The following is a 19,237-nucleotide window of genomic DNA, read 5'->3' as shown; positions in this document are numbered from 1 at the left end:
GCCTCTAGGCAGAATGCCGTGGTGCTGGGCCAGGGCTGTTATATGGTCCATATCTTGGTATAATGACCAATGGGCAGAATAGGATGGAGCTTAGACGTGTCCTTGCCAGGCATGGGCTGCTCCAGGGTCCATAGCCAGGTATGCCAGGCAGAATACTAGCCTCGCTGGCCCCGCCCATGTGCTAGAGAAAGAGGGGCGGGGCTTCTGCTCTCTTTCCCCCTTTCCAACATGGCGGGCCCGGCGCCCATTGCCCGGTGCTCTGTACGCATGCGCAGACCTAGAGCCGTTGGGGGGGCGGGACTAATGAAATATGAATTATGTATCCTGTTTTCACGTTTATTTAAATGATAGTTTGTTGGGTACGGTAGCGGCGTGTGGCGCGCAGACAAAGAAATCGCCGAGGGAGCGAAAAGAGAGACGATGTGACCTTTGACCCCGTGCCCTTTGACCCGCCCCGCCCGTGCGCAGAGGCCGTGCGGCCCCGTAGGCCAATCGTCACCTCTTTCTCGGAGCGCGGGGCAGAGCGTGCACATCGTTTCGGGTCTGTTACGGACTTAAAGTGAGTGCGGGCTGCGCCGAGCCCCGACCCCCCCGCCAGTGACTGCCCCCCCCCGATAGCCCTGGGACCCCTGCCCCCCCAGTGACTGGTCCCTTCCCCCCACTGAGAGCCCCGACCCCCCCGCCAGTGACTGCCCCCCGAGAGCCCTGTCCCCCCCAGTGACTGGTCCCTTCCCCCCACTGAGAGCCCCGACCCCCCCGCCAGTGACTGCCCCCCCCCGAGAGCCCTGGGACCTTTGCCCCCCCAGTGACTGGTCCCTTCCCCCCACTGAGAGCCCCGACCCCCCCGTCAGTGACTGCCCCCCCGATAGCCCTGGGACCCCTGCCCCCCCAGTGACTGGTCCCTTCCCCCCACTGAGAGCCCCGGACCCCCCCGCCAGTGACTGCCCCCCCCCCGAGAGCCCTGTCCCCCCCAGTGACTGGTCCCTTCCCCCCACTGAGAGCCCCGGACCCACCCGCCAGTGACTGCCCCCCCCCGAGAGCCCTGTCCCCCCCAGTGATTGGTCCCTTCCCCCCACTGAGAGCCCCGGACCCCCCCGCCAGTGACTGCCCCCCCCCCGAGAGCCCTGTCCCCCCCAGTGACTGGTCCCTTCCCCCCACTGAGAGCCCCGGACCCACCCGCCAGTGACTGCCCCCCCCCCCCGAGAGCCCTGTCCCCCCAGTGATTGGTCCCTTCCCCCCACTGAGAGCCCCGGACTCCCCTGCCAGTGACTGCCCGCCCCCGAGAGCCCCGGACCCCCCGCCAGTGACTGCCCCCCCCCCGAGAGCCCTGGGACCTCTGCCCCCCCCCCGAGAGCCCTGCCCCCCCCACTGAGATTCCTGGGACCCCCGCCCTCCCAGTGACTGGGGCCCACCCCCCACAGAGCCCCTGCCCCCGCACTAAGAGCTCCGGGACACTCCTTGTGACTGGACCCCTCCCCCCACTGAGAACTCTGCGGATCTCCTGCCCCTCAAATGACTGGGGCCTGCCCCCCACTGAGCGCTCTCAGTGGTGGTTCTCTCAGTGCTCTTTCATTGACCTAAGTTTGCACGTGGTTCTATAATACAGGGGGTCTGGCGGGAGTAGGGGCAGCCTTTAACTTTTGCTTCCTGCTTCACCATTATGCCTATGCATTTTTCTCTGGGCAGGCCTGGAGTGGGACTTGAATCATTGGGTTCTACTGGCACCTTTTGGAAATCAGCATGTTTTATAGTAAAGGTGAAAATACTGTTCTTCTCAATATTTGTATTGAGAGTTGTTATCACAGTGTAGGAATTAAGTGAGCAGCTAGATGTTCAGCTTAATAGAAAAATACACTTTTCTGTCACAGTGCAGCATGCACACTTTCCCGTCACGCTAACTTTTTTGCAATTAGTTCAGGCACATAGGTTTGAATTAGTGCACCACTGCAGGCTTTTAGTGCAGAAAAGTTTACAACTCCATAAGAAAACAGGTTGATTTTCAAACTGCACCAGTGCTTTAAATGCAGTTCTAGCCAATTGAGTCGTAATGTTCCCGACTCTTCAGGGAGCAGCTGCAAAATGTCTGTTTCAGAATTAGAATTATGGCTCCTAGTCAAAACTGCAGTGGGAGGCAGACATGAAAACAAAATGTGGTAGGCGGTCTATTGAGAGAAAATGATTAAGCACCAACAATTGTGTTTGGTGCTGTATAAGACACAAGTGTACATTCTTGAATGCTGTTTCTCAATGACCGGTCCCTCAGATCTCCCTGACACAGTTTAGGAAGGCAGCAAGTCACTCCCTGGTATCGAAAAGATTGAGAAACATTGGTCTAGAAAACTAAATATAGTGATTTGTTTACTCATTATGGAAGATGTGGAAAGGACTAATTTCCAGAAACACCTATTAGATGCCGAGTAATGATTTACCCTTCTTATATTTAAGGTGTCAGTGATCTTCTGTTTTCCAGGGGGAGCAACTGAAGTATTGCTTTCCAGCCACTAAAATGGCTTGTTTGACATCAACTTTAGGCCTTAGTTCAAGGCAGGTTTACCCAATTCTGTATGACACTGAACTCCTCCCTGGCCTCTCTTTCTCTCTCTCTCTCTGTCACACACACACACACACCCCTGTGCCCCAAAGTAATATATGCTGAAAAGCTGACCTACCCTAACATCACTTTATAGGATGTAGGAGAAGTCCCATATTCTTCTGAATTATGTAGATCCCAGGCCTTATTTTGATCATGAGAAGTAATTTCAACCCAACCATTTCTGTGATTTTGACCTTTTCTAAAAAGGGTTTGCTCTCCATCATCAATTTAGATGTCCCTATCCCAATACCTAGACTGGTGATGTAATTGAAGCTCTTTTGTTTTGGAGCTGAGAGAGAAATTGCTTCCATGCTAAAGCCTTGTCTTCACTTAACCTGGCAGAGCTATGTCAGTTAGGGGCGTGATTTTTTTTTTTTTAACTAACATAGCTATGTCAACAAGGCCCTTTAGTGTAGATGCAGTTTTGCCAGTATAACAACATCTGCACTACAGACTGATGCTGGCACAGCTATGTCGGTCGGGGGTGTGATCCTTGACTGACATAGTTCTGCCGGCAGAAGTCTGTAATGCAGGTGGAACTATACTTACAAAACTGCGCTTTTACCATAGCAGTTCAAAGTGCAGCTTTGCCAAGATGGCCATGTCCACCTTAGGAGCGCTTGGCCAGTACAGTATACGAGTATTCCATACCTGTAAAGCACCCCAGTGTAGACGTAGCCTAACTCTGCTTATACTGGTACAGTGTATGCTGCTTCCCTGAACCAGCATACGGCCTGGTGTACACTAGATAATTAGTTCAGATTAACTATGTCGGTTGGGGTCTGAAAAATCCACTGAGCGGCAGTTCATCCCCCCTAAATCTCTCTGTACATAGCGTCAACCTAGTTACCACCTCTCAGGGAGGCAGATTACCTACGCAGATGGGAGAATTCCCTCCTGTTCATGTAGGTAGTGTCTATGCTGAAGTGCTACAGTGGCGCATTATAAGCTGTGCCACTGTAGCGTTTTAAATTAGACAAGCCCTAAGTTATACGTGCTGCGGGCCTGCGGGATCGGTCGACACTACGCACGGCTCATGCGGCGCCTCATGGTCTCAGACACCATCCAATGGTCCAGGGACATCTACATCAAGCACATCACCGGCCACAGACAGTACCAGGAGGCGTGAGCCAGAGTGACATCGTTCTTCAACTACGAGAAAGGGACCAAGAGACTTTCTCCGTTGGATCATATGAACTGGAACCATAAACTCCCTGAACATTAAATCCCACCAAATGAGGGTCAATCCTTCCTCATCATCATATCCACTCATTATACTCCACAACCGAACATAGCCACTTTATGAACCTCATACCCTCATATCTCAATGCCTGTACTTTGACCCATCAACCTTTTACCCCCAATCGGGGATATTGCAGATTGTATATTCCTTATGCCACCTGATCTTAAACCAAATTTTGCATCCTCAATAATCTGTATGTTATTCCCTGATAACCAGAAACTTCTATGCTTAAACTCTGTACCGTTCACTTTTTTTTTTTTAACATCATCTTAATAAAAATTTGTAAATCTAAAAGTGCTTACACAACTGCAGCCACACTAGAAGGTTTTGCTGGTGTAACTATGCCGGGAAAACCCTCCTAGTATAAAGACAGCATAAAACCTTGCCTGCTAAAGTTTGTGAGCACCAAGGAGGTGTCTGTAGCTGATGCCCTTTCCTCCAGCAGTTTCTTCCCTCTGGATTTGTAGTTCAGTAATAGTCATTAAATGCTTAGATGAGATTGTTTATAATCTGTTCTATGTACCATAGGGTCTTGTATCCTGACATGGGAGCTCTTTAAGGCAACACTTCTGTATCCAAGACATTAACTTGAATTCTTTCCTGTGGGCATCTGTTTCAGAATGCGTTACGTGGCCGCTTACCTGCTTACTGTCCTGGGTGGCAACAACAACCCTACAGCCAAGAACATCAAGAAGATCCTCGACAGCGTTGGTATCGATGCAGATGACGAACGTGTCAACAAGGTTGGTTTCTTTGCATTAGTCTCTCTCTTGCCTTTTGAAGTTGTTACAGGAACACACTTCTGAGAGAATATTTGAAGCAGTCATCTTACACTCCAGTACCATACAGAATATAATGCCCTCGTAGTTTAATAAACGGGCTTGTTAAACTTCTTTCTTGGTCTGTATAGCTTTGGAAAAGCCTAAGAGTTCTTACAACTTGCCAGTTGGAAGTTCACTGGTGTTTAGTGCAAACATAGGACTGGAAAAGACCTCCTGAGTCATTGAGTCCAGACCCCCACAGTTCCCGCTTGCAGTGATGGAGGTGGTGGGTTCAAATCTCAGAGGAAGCTTGGCCAGGGGAATAAAAATTGTGGCACTTGAGTGCAAAGTGCTGCTGTGGAAGGGAGCAAAGTTCAGGCCCTTACCTTCCCAGACTGCTGGAGACGGAGAGTCCTGTGAAGATGATGTCCGTGACTTCTGAATGCTTGTAGGCATTTGGACTTAGTCAAGGCAAAGATACTCATTGTATCCAGATATCAGCAGGAGACTATGCACTATGAAATTTTTGAGGCTTGTGGGCTGGGAGGAAATCCAGAAGAATCTCAGACAACTGTTTTTTTTCTTCCCAATGTACTTTTGTCACTAGATATAATCTCTGTCAGTAACTGAGTACATAAACCCATCTGCAAATGTTCTCTCCTATGAGTTTCACCTTTTGCCTGCTCTAAAAGCTTTAATATTGATTGTCAACTACTGATTCATAGTATGAACTGTAGTATTAATTACTGCTGGGAAAACACTGTACTGAAAATACTATTCCTGATTTTCTTCAGTAATTGACTGTCCTATTGATGCCTACCCCTGAAGGGAGGAGGAGTGGGGAGGGCATATGGGTAAAGAGAGAAACACACACACTTTATATATAAACGTCTGTTTATAGATAAAGATCTGTATGTGATGTAACCTTTCTTAGCTGTACTATGTGGGTATTGCAACTGGAAAACAACAGCCCACGTCAGAGCAAGGTGGCAGCAGATTTGTCATGTGGCCCTTAACCACGTTGAAGCAAGGCACATTAACACCTTATGTGAAAAACGTGAACAACTCAAAGCATGTATATAGCAGTCTGCAATCATCCGGGAGAATCTTGTCTGTCCCACGTGTAACCGTGTTTGCAGTTTTCGCATTGATCTGACCTCGCATCTACATGTTCACCTGTAGTATTTGCTGAGTCCTTATACATCGACATCAGCATGAGACTCCATCCATGTATATGGGTGATATGGGCTGTTCAGTTAATGTATTATTTATGGTGCCTAGAGGCTCCAGCTAAAATTGAGTCCTCATTGTAATAGGTGCTATACCAGGTAGGTGCTGTTCTGAAAAAGGTGGAGTAGGTGGACAAAAAATAGGAGGGAAACAGAATGAGGGAACAACCTTGTTCAAGGTTACAGAATAGTTCAGTGGCAGAGCCGGGATAGAACCCAGGGTCTCACAGCTCATAGTCCAGTGTCCTACCTCCCCAAACTGTTGTGTTCCCAAATAGCTTTAAGCAATTGCATGCTATGAGAAATTTTAAACAAAGGAATAATTTAACTTTAAGACTTCGGATCAGCTTTTTTAGTGTTAAAATGTTAAAAGCCTTGACAAGTTCAGTGATGCCTGATATTGCACCATAGGATGAAAGCACGTTGAGCAAATGAGTATGCAGTGACTCGTTACTAAACTTAGTTATTACGCCTAAAGTTTTCGAACATGTAGTTTATAGTTTCTATTAAAAGAAAGTGTTATACTAGAAGTCTATTTTGGGGGGTTGGGGGGTTAAACCACCTCCTTACCTGCATGTGTCTACAATTTCAAATCTGGTTTGTTCTTTGCTGTTTATGCTCTGTAATTACTTTTAGCACTGGTCAATGTCGGTGTCGCTTACCTCCTTCCCTTTCTAATGCACTAACCTCATTCGATACTGCAATGTTTGTGTTGCAGATACTGCAGGGTAATGGTTTTTATCCTGACAAGTGGTCTGTTCAGAACTTACTTAAATTTTATGCTAATATTGCTGTTAGTAGTTGATCTTGTAAACGTTCTCCAAAAACCTACTTTTAGTCTCTAAGCTACTCTTTGTCCCTTTAACTCCTTAATGCTCTGTTTAATTGTTCTGTTATGCATCCCTTTGTGGTAATGCGTACGTTGGGGAATTGCCAGTGTTGAGAGACTACTAAACATGTCGAACACCCAAAATTCCAGGATTGATCTTTAACCTCTTTCTTTTTCTCTCTCATAATAAAGGTCATCAGTGAACTGAGTGGCAAAGATGTTGATGATGTTGTCAATTCAGGTAAAAACTTATCAGATTTTAAGAACTCAGTTGTTGCAAGACAGAAGTAGACCGATCAATCCATTTGCATTTCTGTGGATTTATCTAAAAGAGAAATGTTGGGTTTCATATTTGCTTGACTGAAGCAAACACCAGCTAGAATATTGATTTGCAGAGAAGTGTCTCCAGGCAGGTTGTCTGTTACAAGCTTATTAATATACAGTAGGTGTTTGTCCCGACAGCTGAGTCGGTGTTAAAGTGCGTTTTATTGTATAAGGGTATATAGATTCTTGCACTAAATCAGAAGATGAGCCTTCTATGCAAAGGCTTAAAATCAACTCTGACTTCCCTTTATTTGAAGTGGAAATTGGATATTTCTTTATTTTATCCCTTCAAATGGAAAAACACTTCCCTTGTGACTATGGGAAACCACAAGAATGTAACTAGAGCATGTTTGATTAGTATGGCTAAGATCAAGTGAAGTAATCAGCCTAATTTTGAATCACTGTTCACTTCTGTTAAATTACAGATCCACAATGGAGTATCAAATTTATATGTATACCCCAACAGAATACAGTAGCAATCTTTCAGTTAATTTTTCCTGCTATTATGAAAACACTTACTTACATGCTTGTAAGCATTAAAATTAAAATAAAGTTGCTGTCAAGATTCTGTACTAAATTGAGCAGAGGTTGAGATTCAGGAAATCCTGTGATACTGCTTCTGTAGCAAGTCACTTAATCTTTCTGAATGTGTTATCCCCATCTCAGAGAGTGGGGAAGCAGTAGGAGGCTTAATTAATCAGTGTTTGTAAAAGACAAGTTTTAAGTGCTGAGTGTTAAGTTCATTATATTCCTTTCAGATTTGGTTCTGTGCTGCATTATAAAGACCATTGATTTTACTGTCAAGTGATGACTTTCAGAAAGATTAAAATTCAGGTCTTCACTGCCTGCGGATATTTTATTCCTGTGCAGTTTAACTTGTATAATTCAGAGCCACACTCTAAATTCAGAAACTGTGGCCATGAGGATTGGAATAAATTAATCACAAAGTTGAAGACCCAGTTTCATTTTGGTGAACTAGTTTTCAGCCCAATTCTCATTCTGCACACCAAATAATTTCCCAGCACAAATCAGACACTTGGGAGATTAGTGTTCACTTTTTAAGTAACTTTCATCCCATGTAAGCAAAAGTGATTTGAAATAACTGAACTTCAAAATGGCCATTTTGTACCATGCTGATTTGTTTATTGCATAATACATCTAGTGCAGCTGCTTGTGAATTTTCTGTTTGGGCAGCGTTTATCTGTGTATACATTTCAGAGTAGTTGCCTCCACATGTCTACTAAACACGTGAGACAAAGGTTAAAAATCATTTCATTCGTCTCAAGTGCTTTCCCATACAGTGCTATCTTGCTTCAGGCGTGCACTTGTGCCCTGTATGTGAAATGTTGTCCTTGTATGGGATATCATAAGACGAAAGAGGTTACCTAGTTACAACACATTCTGCTTAACTTCGAGGGCTCTTAGAATGAGGCCGTGTGTGTGTGTTTTATTTACAAGTCTCTCATGTCATAGGCCTCTCCAAGTTAGCCTGTGTTCCAGCAGGCAGTGCTCTTGCTCCAGCCGCTGCTGCATCTCCGGCTGCTGGTGAAGGCGCACCTGCAGGTAGGTCTTGTTTTTGAAGGAGGGGACTTCCTGGGTTCTGTGAGCGACTGAGAATGCTTCTCTTAAAAGAGGCTCTCTTATTATCCATAAACAGAAAATCCATGAAGAATCTGACCTGAAGCATGAGCCTTCATAGCAGTCCTAATTGTAGGAGCTGCTATTGTTGGTTTAAATGTAGATTTAAAAAAAAAAAATTAATGTACACAGTGCAAACTTTTAAACCAAGCTTAGATTGGGAAACATCTTACAGGAGTGACTGTTCATTTTAGCATAACACTTTGGTGACTGAGGATTGCATTTTCAAAAGCTACATGGGTGAGAGGTTCAGATGTCCCATTAAATATCAATTCGATTTTTGCACCTATGTCATTTGGCACTTTTGAAAGTCTCTCCCAGTTTGCACAAAATAAGCCTTAAAAACGAGGGCCTGCCTGCCCAAAATTTCTTTTCCTGGGGCATAACTTTTATTGCCTTAAAGCGTACGTTTTATTGCCTGCAAGTGGCGGGGAGGGAAAGAATTGTTTAAATTCATATGTACTACATTTGTCTCAGTGTACATGCACACAGTATTCATTAGTCAAACACTAAATTAACATACACAAGGGTGATCCAGACTTCTGTCTCAGCAGGAGCTGCTGGACTTTCAAATATTAATTTACACTTTCTTTGACTTGCAGAAGAGAAAAAAGAGGAAGAGAAGAAGGAAGAATCTGAGGAGTCTGACGAGGACATGGGATTTGGGCTCTTTGATTAATCACTTTGTTCTGGAAAAACAATAAAAATAGCAAAACCCAAAACTATTTTACGCACAGACTTGATTTACCTACTAAAGATAGACATCTTAGAAGGTACTCCCTTAGGCTCCTCTGAAAATTCCAGCATCCCTTCTTTATGGAAAGACGAGGAGCCCAGCCCCCTGGGATCTAATCCCAGCTTTCATACTGATTTATCAACCTCAGTGAAATCTACTAATGAGGTTTTCAGAAACATGTTTATTGTATTGCAATATTTAGTTACCAAGAGCATATAGTAGTATGGGAAAGAAATGGTTTCAGATCCTTGCATGTACATGCTCTCTAGAATTAAATAGGGCTGTGCAGGCCTATTGGACAGCTGAAAACCAAATAAGCTCTGTGTTCTTGCTGCTTTGACTGCTGTGGGACCTTGGTTGTGAAACGTAACTGCTCTCTCTGCCTCACTTTCCCCATCTGTAAAATGGGAATAGTACTTCACAGGTGTGGTAGGGGTAATATTTATAAAGCACTTTAATATCTTTGGATGAAAGGCACTATAGAAATGCAAACTGTTGCATTCAGAACCTGGACAGGCTCCAACTCTCCGCACCAGACAAGGGTGTTGGAATGCTAGAAGTAACAGATGGGACTTAGTACCTGCAGCTTCCACAACTGGGTGCCAGTATGCTTTGCTTTACTCAGTACAGTTCAAACATGCATGCAATTCAGTACTGGGGCACTACTAAGCACCTTAATAAATATCCACGTATTGCTTCCTGGCTTTATAAAACAGACTGGTTTGATTACGGAAACCTAGCCAATCTATTCTGCTATATAACCATCCAGTTTCCCATGTTCTACAGCTTTCCTATCCTGTAGGATCACAAAACTCCTTTTATTGCACTTAAAAAATGCAGGTTTCAGAGTAGCAGCCGTGTTAGTCTGTATCCGCAAAAAGAACAGGAGTACTTGTGGCACCTTAGAGACTAACAAATTTATTAGAGCATAAGCTTTCGTGGTGGGCTGTAGCCCACGAAAGCTTATGCTCTAATAAATTTGTTAGTCTCTAAGGTGCCACAAGTACTCCTGTTCTTTTTAAAAAATGCAGTCACTTTGTAAAACAATTTGATTCATGGAAGAACTAAAAATCTAACTCTTCTGTTCTGCTTTTCATCTGCTTCTCAAAGCAGATAAATCACCATTTTACAGCTGGGGAAACTGAGGTATATGGAAGTGAAATGACTTGCCCATGGTCACACAGCAGGTCAATGGCAGATCTGGAAATGGAACTCGGGTCTCTATTTAGTCCACTGTTCTATCCACTAGGCAACGCTGCCTCCCCAGTAACAGCAGCAGTGGTAGAACAGGGGAAAGTACAACTGATTGCTCAGCAGAAGGTAGGATTCTGTTCCTTAAAATGTATTGCGTTTTCCATCACCTCTGATTTGAAATTCAACGTTTCTGGTGTCAATACGTTATTCGTCCTGATGTCTGTATAGGTAACAGTGAAACCCTTCCTAATGTAGAGGATCAATGAAGGTCAGAGCAGTGTATCTACCCTTCTTTGACTCTGTTTAGAAAGCTAGTCTCCATCTCCCTTCGCTTTTGCTCTTGTTAACCTATGCCCTTGTACTTTAAAATAGGGTTACGGCGTGAGCCTTGCGTTGACTGGTAATGCAGTGATTAGTCTAAAGTGCCTTTCTCGTAACAGGATTTTAAGCTGTAATGTGTATTATAGTGTTGAACATCATGTAAACATTTGTAATTCCCTCTCCGGGACAACTCAAATCAGAGAGATTTTCCTGATAGTTGGGAGCTTTTCTAAATATTCCTTCTCTGTTGTAATTATTCCTTGCAGGCTGCCTTGTGCATCCATCCTATATTTAATAACCAAGACAACTCCCAACCTTTCATTTCATCCTCCATGCCTCTCCACTATGGCTACACATGGAACATCCTCCCTTTTTCCATGTGCCAAGCAACCTTGTTTTCCTCCATGTCCTAAAATTTCTCTTTTGGCTAGTCTGTTTACCTCTTGCCACAAATCGTTTGCTCTTGTGCCTCATCTGACCTTGCACTTGGGTGGACCAGACTGAGTGTTGTAAGCAAGACACAAGAAGTGATTCTTTCCCTCAGTGCTGATTAGGCCTCAGCTGGAGTATGATGGCGCCCAGAACTGAACACGTTTCAGGAAAGATCTGGACAAATTGGAGAAAGTCCACAGAAGAGCAACAAAAATGATTAAAGGTCTAGAAAACATGATGAGGGAAGATGGGAAAAAAATGGGTTTGTTGAATCTGGAGAAGAGAAGACTGAGGGGGAGACATGATAATGGTTTTCAAGTACATAAAAGGTTGTTACAATGAGGAGGGTGAAAAATTGTTCTTAACCTCTGAGGATAGGACAAGAAGCAATGGGCTTAAATTGCAGCAAGGGAAGTTAGGTTGGACTAAAGGAAAAACTTCCTGTGAGGGTAGTTAAGCACTGGAACAAATTGCCTAGGGAGTTTGTGGAATCTGTATCATTGGAGGTTTTTAAGAACAAGTTAGGAATGGTCTAGTTTAGGGGTCGGCAACCTATAGCATGCGGGAGCCGATTTTTAATGGCACGCTGCTGCCTGCTGGGGTCCGGCTCAGCCCGCTACCGGGGTTCGGCAGCGGGCTGAGCCGGACCCCGGCAGGCAGCAGCGTGCCATTAAAAATCCTGCCCGACCAGCCCGCTCTTCTCCGCCCCCCCCCCCGCCTACCACTCTCTCTGGCGGGGGCAGGGGGCAGAAGCAAGCTGGCTCCGCCGACAGCCAAGCTTCCCCCTCCCCCGCCTCTTCCCCCAGTGTGCTGTGTGGAGCCCCGCCTCCTCTCCCTCCCTGCTGCCGATGGCCCTTGCGACGGAGGGGAGAAGAGCAGCCCCAGCGCCCTCGCTGCTCAGACCGGTAAGGAGGTGGGGAAGGGAGGTAGGAGCGGGGCGTATCCCTCCAGCCCCCTGCCGTGAGCCGCTCAGGGCAGGGGGCTGGGAGCACCCTCCTGATCCCAGCCCACCCACCCCCAGCCCTCTGCCCTGACCCTTGCACCCCAGCCCCCTGCATCCCCCCCACGACCCCATCCCTAATTCCTGCACCCTCCACACATACCCAGCCCCCTCACACCCCATGCCCTGACTCCTGCACCCCCTCACACCCTCTGCCCTGACCCCTGCACCCCCCCACAACCCCATCCCTGACTCCTGCACCCTCCACACATACCCAGTCCCCCCATGCCCCGACTCCTGCACCCCCTCACATGCCCCCAGCCCTCTGCCCTGACTCCTGCACCCTCCACACATACCCTGCCCCCCATATCCCCCTGCCCTGACTCCTGCAGTCCCCACACATACCCAGCCCCCCCACACCCCATGCCCTGACTCTTGCACCCCCCACCCTGAGCACCAGGTTGGCAGCAGGCTCAGCGGGGCCAGCAGCCGGGACCCTGGCTGGCAGGAGCCAGCGGACGGAACCCCAGACCGGCAGCAGGCTGAGCCGCTCGGCCCGCTGCTGGTCTGGGGTGCCGACCCCGCTCATCCCGCCGCCGGTCTGGGGTCCAGCCCCGATCAGCCCACCGCCTGTCTGGGGTCCCAGCCGCCAGCCCCGCTCAGCCCGCTGCCAACCTGGGTTTCTGGCTGCCGGCCCCTTGCCAGCCGGGGTTCCGGCTGCAGGCCCCGCTCAGCCCACTGCCGGCCTAGCGGAACGGAACCCCAGGCTGGCAGCGGGCTGAGCAGGCCGCCAGCTTAAGATCAGCATTTTAATTTAATTTTAAATGAACTTCTTAAACATTTTGAAAACCTTGTTTGCTTTACATACAACAGTAGTTTATTTATATTATATATAGACTTATAGAGAGAGACCTTCTAAAAAACGTTAAAATTTATTACCGGCACGCGAAACCTTAAATTAAAGTGAATAAATGAAGACTTGGCATACCACTTCTGAAAGGTTGCCGACCTCTTGTCTAGTTATTATTTAGGCCTGCCTTGAGTGTAGGGGAGTGGACTAGATCGGTGGTTCTCAGCCTGTGATCTGCGGACCATGTCTAAGATTTCCAGAGGGGTTCGCACCTCCACTTGACATTTTTTAGGGGTCTGTAAATGAACAAAGGTTGAGAACCACTGGACTAGATGACCTATTGAGGTCCCTTCCAGTCCTATGATCCTATGACGGGTGATTCTGGGGCATCTTTATTCACATTTTAAAATGGAGGCTTTTGTTGAATGAGAGTGCAATTAATGCCAAGTGCCGCATGATGGGTGCATGGGGTTATGGAATAAACACATTAGCGGATTTCAGAGTGGTAGCTGTGTTAGTCTGTATCAGCAAAAACAACGAGGAGTCCTTGTGGCACCTTAGAGACCAATTTATTTGGGCATAAGCTTTCGTGGGCTAGAACCCACTCCATCAGATGTATGGAGTGGAAAATACAGCAGCAGGTATAAATACACAGCACATGAAAAGATGGGAGTTGCCTTACCAATTGGGGGGGGGTCAGTGCTAATGAGCCAATTCAATTAAGGTGGAAGTGAGCTATTCTCAACAGTTGACAAGAAGGGGTGAATACTAATGAGGCCAATGTAATCAAGGTGGCTCAATTCAAACAGTTGACGAAGGTGTGAGTATCAGCAGGGGGAAATTAGTTTTTGTAAAAAGAACAGGAGTACTTGTGGCACCTTAGAGACTAACAAATTTATTAGAGCATAAGCTTTCGTGGGCTACAACCCGAAGTGGGTTGTAGCCCACGAAAGCTTATGCTCTAATAAATTTGTTAGTCTCTAAGGTGCCACAAGTACTCCTGTTCTTTTTGCGGATACAGACTAACATGGCTGCTACTCTGAAACCTAGTTTTTGTAGTGACCCATCCACTCACAGTCTTTATTCAGGCCTAATTTGATGATGTCCAGTTTGCAAATTAATTCCAGTTCTGCAGTTTCTCGTTGGAGTCTGTTTTTGAAGGTTTTTTTGTTGAAGAATTGCCACTTTTAAGTCTGTTATTGAGTGTCCAGGGAGATTGAAGTGTTCTACTGGTTTTTGAATGTTCTAATTCTTGATGTCTGATTTGTGTCCATTTATTCTTTTGCGTAGAGACTGTCCGGTTTGGCCAATTCACATGGCAGAGGGGCATTGCTGGAACATATCACATTGGTAGATGTGCAGGTGAACGAGCCCCGGATGTTGTGGCTGATGTGGTTAGGTCCTATGATGGTGTCCCTTGAATAGATATGCGGACAGAGTTGGCACCGGGGTTTGTTGCAGGGATTGGTTCCTGGGTTAGTGTTTTTGTTGTGTGGTGTGTAGTTGCTGGTGAGTATTTGCTTCAGGTTGGGGGGCTGTCTGTAAGCAAGGACTGGCCTGTCTCCCAAGATCTGAGAGAGTGAGGGATCGTTCTTCAGGATAGGTTGTAGATCCTTGATGATGCGCTGGAGAGGTTTTAATGCGCTGGAGAGGGGGCTATGGGTGACGGCTAGTGGCGTTTAAAAAAACAAAAACAAAAAAACAGTGAAATAATTAATGTTGGTATGTGCAGTTGTTAACTTTAGCATTGTCATGAATTGAACAGGTTAATTTGAAACAGCATTTTTTTTTTTTCCAGTTTGCAGACTCAGGAAGACAATTCAAGGTGGGCTTGCAGTCAATTAATATTCTTAAGGTCGTGTTCTCAACCATGACAATTGGCAACAACTTTTCCTTTTCAAACAAAAATTCTGTGCTGTGGTTCTGTGGCCAGTGACTTTAATATACCAGGATCCAAGCAGCTATCGAATCTGGCAGTAACAAGACAAGCCATTATTAAATAACCCAATTCCTATCACCTTTGTTACATCCCTTTCCTTGTGTATGCTTTGTCTAATGTTAGTAACATCTTTAGGCAGAGACCTTATTTCTCTCTGATTTCATTTGCTATACTGTAACACTGGAGTAACTCCTTTGAACTCAATGCAATCTAGTGTAATTGAGAGCAGAAAGTGGTCCCTAATCTTTTCCAGACCTGTGGGGATTGTTTTGTACATTATTGGTACTACATCAATAATGAAGGACATCAATAAGCCAAGTTGCATGGTAAATTTTGGCACAATGTCCTACTCACAAATCTTTATAGTCAGGGAGCAAATAATTAAATGCAAGAATTAGCACTTAAATCCCTCTAATCCACAAAGCGATCCCCCTCTGCATATAAAGGCTATGCAAAAAAAGAAAAAAAATTGCATGTGTCATTTTGTTCTGCTTTTTCGTTGCCCTCTAAATAGCATCTCCTGTCTGCAAGACTTTGTGTGGATTATAAATATGAAATATGAAAAGGGGCGGGGGGGGGGGGGAATTCACCTCAATGGCAGATTTTCTTTGTCATGCAGACCCAATAATATAAATTACATGGTATTTAATGCTGACGTTCAAAAGGATGCATCTGCTTGGGACGTCTCTCCAAGTGGCTCTGTAAGAAGATAGGTTCCTGGAGGATTATAGTAACTAAAAATGGACGAAGTCCTATTCAATCATCAAGTTAATTACCCTAAGCAAAGGCAGGATCTAGTCAAAGGAATCTTTAAAATAACTATTTCTTCCAAGTGTAGTCAAGATATTTGAGGTCGGATCTGAAGCTGCAACTTCTGTGCCTCTATCACTTCTCAGAAGTTTCACACTTGATGTCATGGCTTTATATTTGATTGATCACTGTTCTGGTGTAACTGGATTTCAGTGGCTGTAAACCACACACACCCCAGTGAGTTTTCAAACCTGGGTACTGAAGTGCCACATCTAAATAGAGTGACCTGATTTTCAGAGGTGCTGAGTGTTGTCAGCCCAGGCTCTACTTCTCTGTGCCTTAGTTTCCCTATCTGTAGAATGGGATTAACAACATTTAGAGTGAAATCCTCGTACTATTGAAGTAAATGGCAGAACTCCCATTGATTTCCATAGGGCTAGGATTTCATCTTCAGTGTGCCTACCTCCTAGGTACATCATAGAGTTAAGTCCATTCATGTTTGTGAGGCGCTCAGGTGCTATGGAAGTTCATTAATGTTTGTGATAAGTACCAGGGTGAATTAAATACTTTTTTTTAAAAAAAAGGGGGAGGGAGGGAGGGATTTCTGTGCGGAGCAAGTCTGATTACTAAGGACCCAATTGAAAGCCCATTGAAATCAGTGGGAGTCTTACAAAAAGCATCAGTCAATGGAATTAGGACTCTAGAGACTTGCCATAGCCAAAAAAAAACCCACTTTCACCTGCTGTCTTCAGCTGTGATGATGGGACCCTTAAGCATACGGCATGCAAGTATCGCAACTGTTTGGTTATAACCTCAAGGAGCACGTTGGAAACAATGCAATTCAGAGCCCTAAAAATAATGCTACTTCTAACTCACATCTGTCACTTCATAGGCAGCCTGCCAGGTAAGCAAAACATAACAACAGTAGCTCAAACCTACGATCCGTTGCTCCGGTGCCTTCTGAACAACATTAAAATGCCTGCACAGCCCTCCTGAAAAGGGCAGTAACCCAACAACCCGATTAAAAGAGCCTGGGCTGCCATTGAGGGGTTGGCATAAGATAAGGACGCATCTGCTGGGAATTGTGCAACTGGAAAAGCCCCTGACCCCATCAAACCTTTGACCCAGCCTTATCAATGAAAAGCCCAAAAGTGATGCCAGGATCATTCAAGCTGCCTTGCTACATTCCCTGACATGGAAAAGGAGAAGCTCACAACTTCTGCCCAGCTTCGTCGCTGGTATAACCCCATTAGTATCAGCTGGGGTGAATATAGCCCAACATCTGTCATTTCTTGGATTTTCAGGCTGGAGGTGGGTTTGTTGAAAATTGGCATAAAATGGCTTTTCTGTCATCCTACTTTGCCATCAGAATTTGCTTCCTTGCGGTAGATCCTGGACATTCTGGCTCTATCGAAGCTGTAGAAGCAATGCATTTGGGGCTGCCAGTTATGAAATATTTGTTCCCTGACTTGGTTAATGCTCGGTTTCTTACTGTAATGTAGCCAGGATCCAACTGTGTTTTAATCGTGTACCTGAACAAAGGTTACCATTTTGGACACAACAGGGCTATAATAGGGTCATAGTTAAAACACACTTCAGCCCAGATCCTCAAAGGAATTTAGGCACCTTAATTTCAATGGCAGTTAGGTGCCCCTAAATTCCTTTCAAGATCTGGTCTTAGGTCCTCTCTAAAATGGAGCAGGATTTTTACCACAACAACCAGATTGTCCAGGACAGATGAGCACCTTCATGTAGGAATTCAGGTGCCTGATCCATGCCTAGGGTTATCTTAAAACTAAATTGGGCAAAGCAGTAGCAAATCACCCTGTAGTGAACAATTCTGCGCTGCCTTCTCAGGGGGACTGGGTGACGGTCCTATAAGAGGGGGAGGCTAGGGCAGGGGCATGAGTCTGCAGTGATGCAGGTGCACTGGTCATAAAGCTTCCTGTTGCTGGGACTCGGAGAACATGTCCCTGTCCCGCCCTACTGCTGGGTCTGGAAAAGCAGTTCTGTGTCCCTCCACAAAAAGCCCTCGGCCTTGGGCTTAGTGGAGGGAAAGGGAGCAATAATTAGCCTTGTTGTGGGGCGGAATCCGAAGTCCGTCTATAGGAGGTACTTTTATGGGCCCCGTTACCATGGTATCTAAGTGCCTCAGTCTTTAATGTATTTCTTCTTGCAGCACCCTCGTGTGGCAGGGCAGTGCTATTCTCCCCATTTTACAGATGGGGAATGGATGCCCAGAGATACTAAAGGTCTGCTTTTTAACAGTATATCGGAGCCTAAAGACACGGGTCAGCATCCAGGTACCTAACTCCAATGTGAGTTAGGGCCAGATTATTAAAGGTATTTAGAAGTCCTTCAGGAACCTAAGTGACTCACCCAAGATCACACAGGGAGTTTGTAGCAGAGCAGGGAACTGAACCTGGGTCTCTTAAATCCAGCTAGTGCCCTACCCACTGGACCATCCTGCCTCTCAAAGTCAACAGGGAGTCTTCCCCTTGACTTCAGTGGGCTTTGGATCAGGTCCTTATTGCAGAGGAGAAGAGACTGTTTCCTGCCGAAATGTTCTAGATGTCTCTCTTGGGGGGGGGGGGGGGTAACTGCTGACTGACTCATACAAGAGCGAGAGGGAAGCTACCTCTGTAGCAAAGACAACAGGTGCTGAGGGAGGTTCGTTCCCAAGGGTATCAGGATGCCGACATTGTCTTAGAAAGGAACAGTAAGTGCTGTGCTCATGGAGACCTTCTGCTTAATCCCAGCACCGTCCTGCCTCCCAAGGGCTTGTGAAGATAGGAATGTTAACAGATTGTGAGGCGCTCCGATATGTGATGGTAATGGGGAGCATACAAATACCATTAGGTAGATCTAAGCCAGAATTATGCCTCTGCCAGCGGTTGGCTTCAGAGGAAGGTGCAAGAAACCCAACCGTAGGCAGATTTGGGATAATCTGCCCCCTAATCCATAGTAGCTAGAGATTGGTCTAAACCCTGTAGCATGAGGTCCTTTCCCATGCTTTTTTCGTAATATTTACTATGATAACTCTGGCTAGTCTTTAACTTTTAAATGTCCAGTCCTTCTTTGAACGTTGCTAAATTCCCAGCCTCGGTGACATAATGTGGCAAGGAGTTCCCCAGTCTAAATATACCTTGTGGGGGGGGGAAAAATATTTTCTTTGAATGGTTTTTAATGTGTGACCCTTTGTCACCATTTCCAGCAGGTGAGAACAGGACCCTAAATGGAATAGACAAGAAGAGCAACAGCTGCTACTGCACTATGGCAAAGGTAAAGGCTCTGGCTTTCCTTTGGTGCCTTTGGTTTTCACTAGCCCTGTTTCATCTACTCTGAGATCTCTGTGGGAAATGCAGGGGAGGCTTGCAAACGTTGCGAGGAGAATGTCAGGACAGAGGAAGAATGTGTCACAGATTGTTGGATAGCCTCAGAGCCTGGTAACTATGCCT

At 45.8% G+C, this 19,237-nt stretch overlaps 1 protein-coding gene across 1 annotated transcript; it reads left to right on the top strand.

Moving 5' to 3' along the window:
- Positions 1–449: 449 nt before the first annotated feature.
- On the top strand, positions 450–9,342 carry LOC135877117 (large ribosomal subunit protein P2-like). The gene is made up of 5 exons (XM_065402464.1): positions 450–559; positions 4,456–4,579; positions 6,848–6,896; positions 8,453–8,542; positions 9,220–9,342. The coding sequence occupies exons 2-5, from the start codon at positions 4,457–4,459 to the stop codon at positions 9,294–9,296; spliced, it is 339 nt and encodes a 112-aa protein (XP_065258536.1). The 5' UTR covers positions 450–559; position 4,456; the 3' UTR covers positions 9,297–9,342.
- Positions 9,343–19,237: the final 9,895 nt, after the last annotated feature.

The sequence above is a fragment of the Emys orbicularis genome, chromosome 4 (genome assembly GCF_028017835.1).
Source record: "Emys orbicularis isolate rEmyOrb1 chromosome 4, rEmyOrb1.hap1, whole genome shotgun sequence".
NCBI classification, from domain to species: Eukaryota; Metazoa; Chordata; order Testudines; family Emydidae; genus Emys; species Emys orbicularis.
This window is presented reverse-complemented; position numbering and strand designations above follow the sequence as displayed.

What these genes read in the sequence shown, in the direction of transcription:
- LOC135877117 (XM_065402464.1), top strand. Translation starts at nt 4,457, where the DNA reads ATGCGTTACGTGGCCGCTTACCTGCTTACTGTCCTGGGTGGCAACAAC. An exon ending in ATGACGAACGTGTCAACAAG is followed by an intron (nt 4,580 to 6,847) that starts GTTGGTTTCTTT and finishes CTCATAATAAAG; the next exon opens with GTCATCAGTGAACTGAGTGG. An exon ending in TGGTGAAGGCGCACCTGCAG is followed by an intron (nt 8,543 to 9,219) that starts GTAGGTCTTGTT and finishes TTTGACTTGCAG; the next exon opens with AAGAGAAAAAAGAGGAAGAG.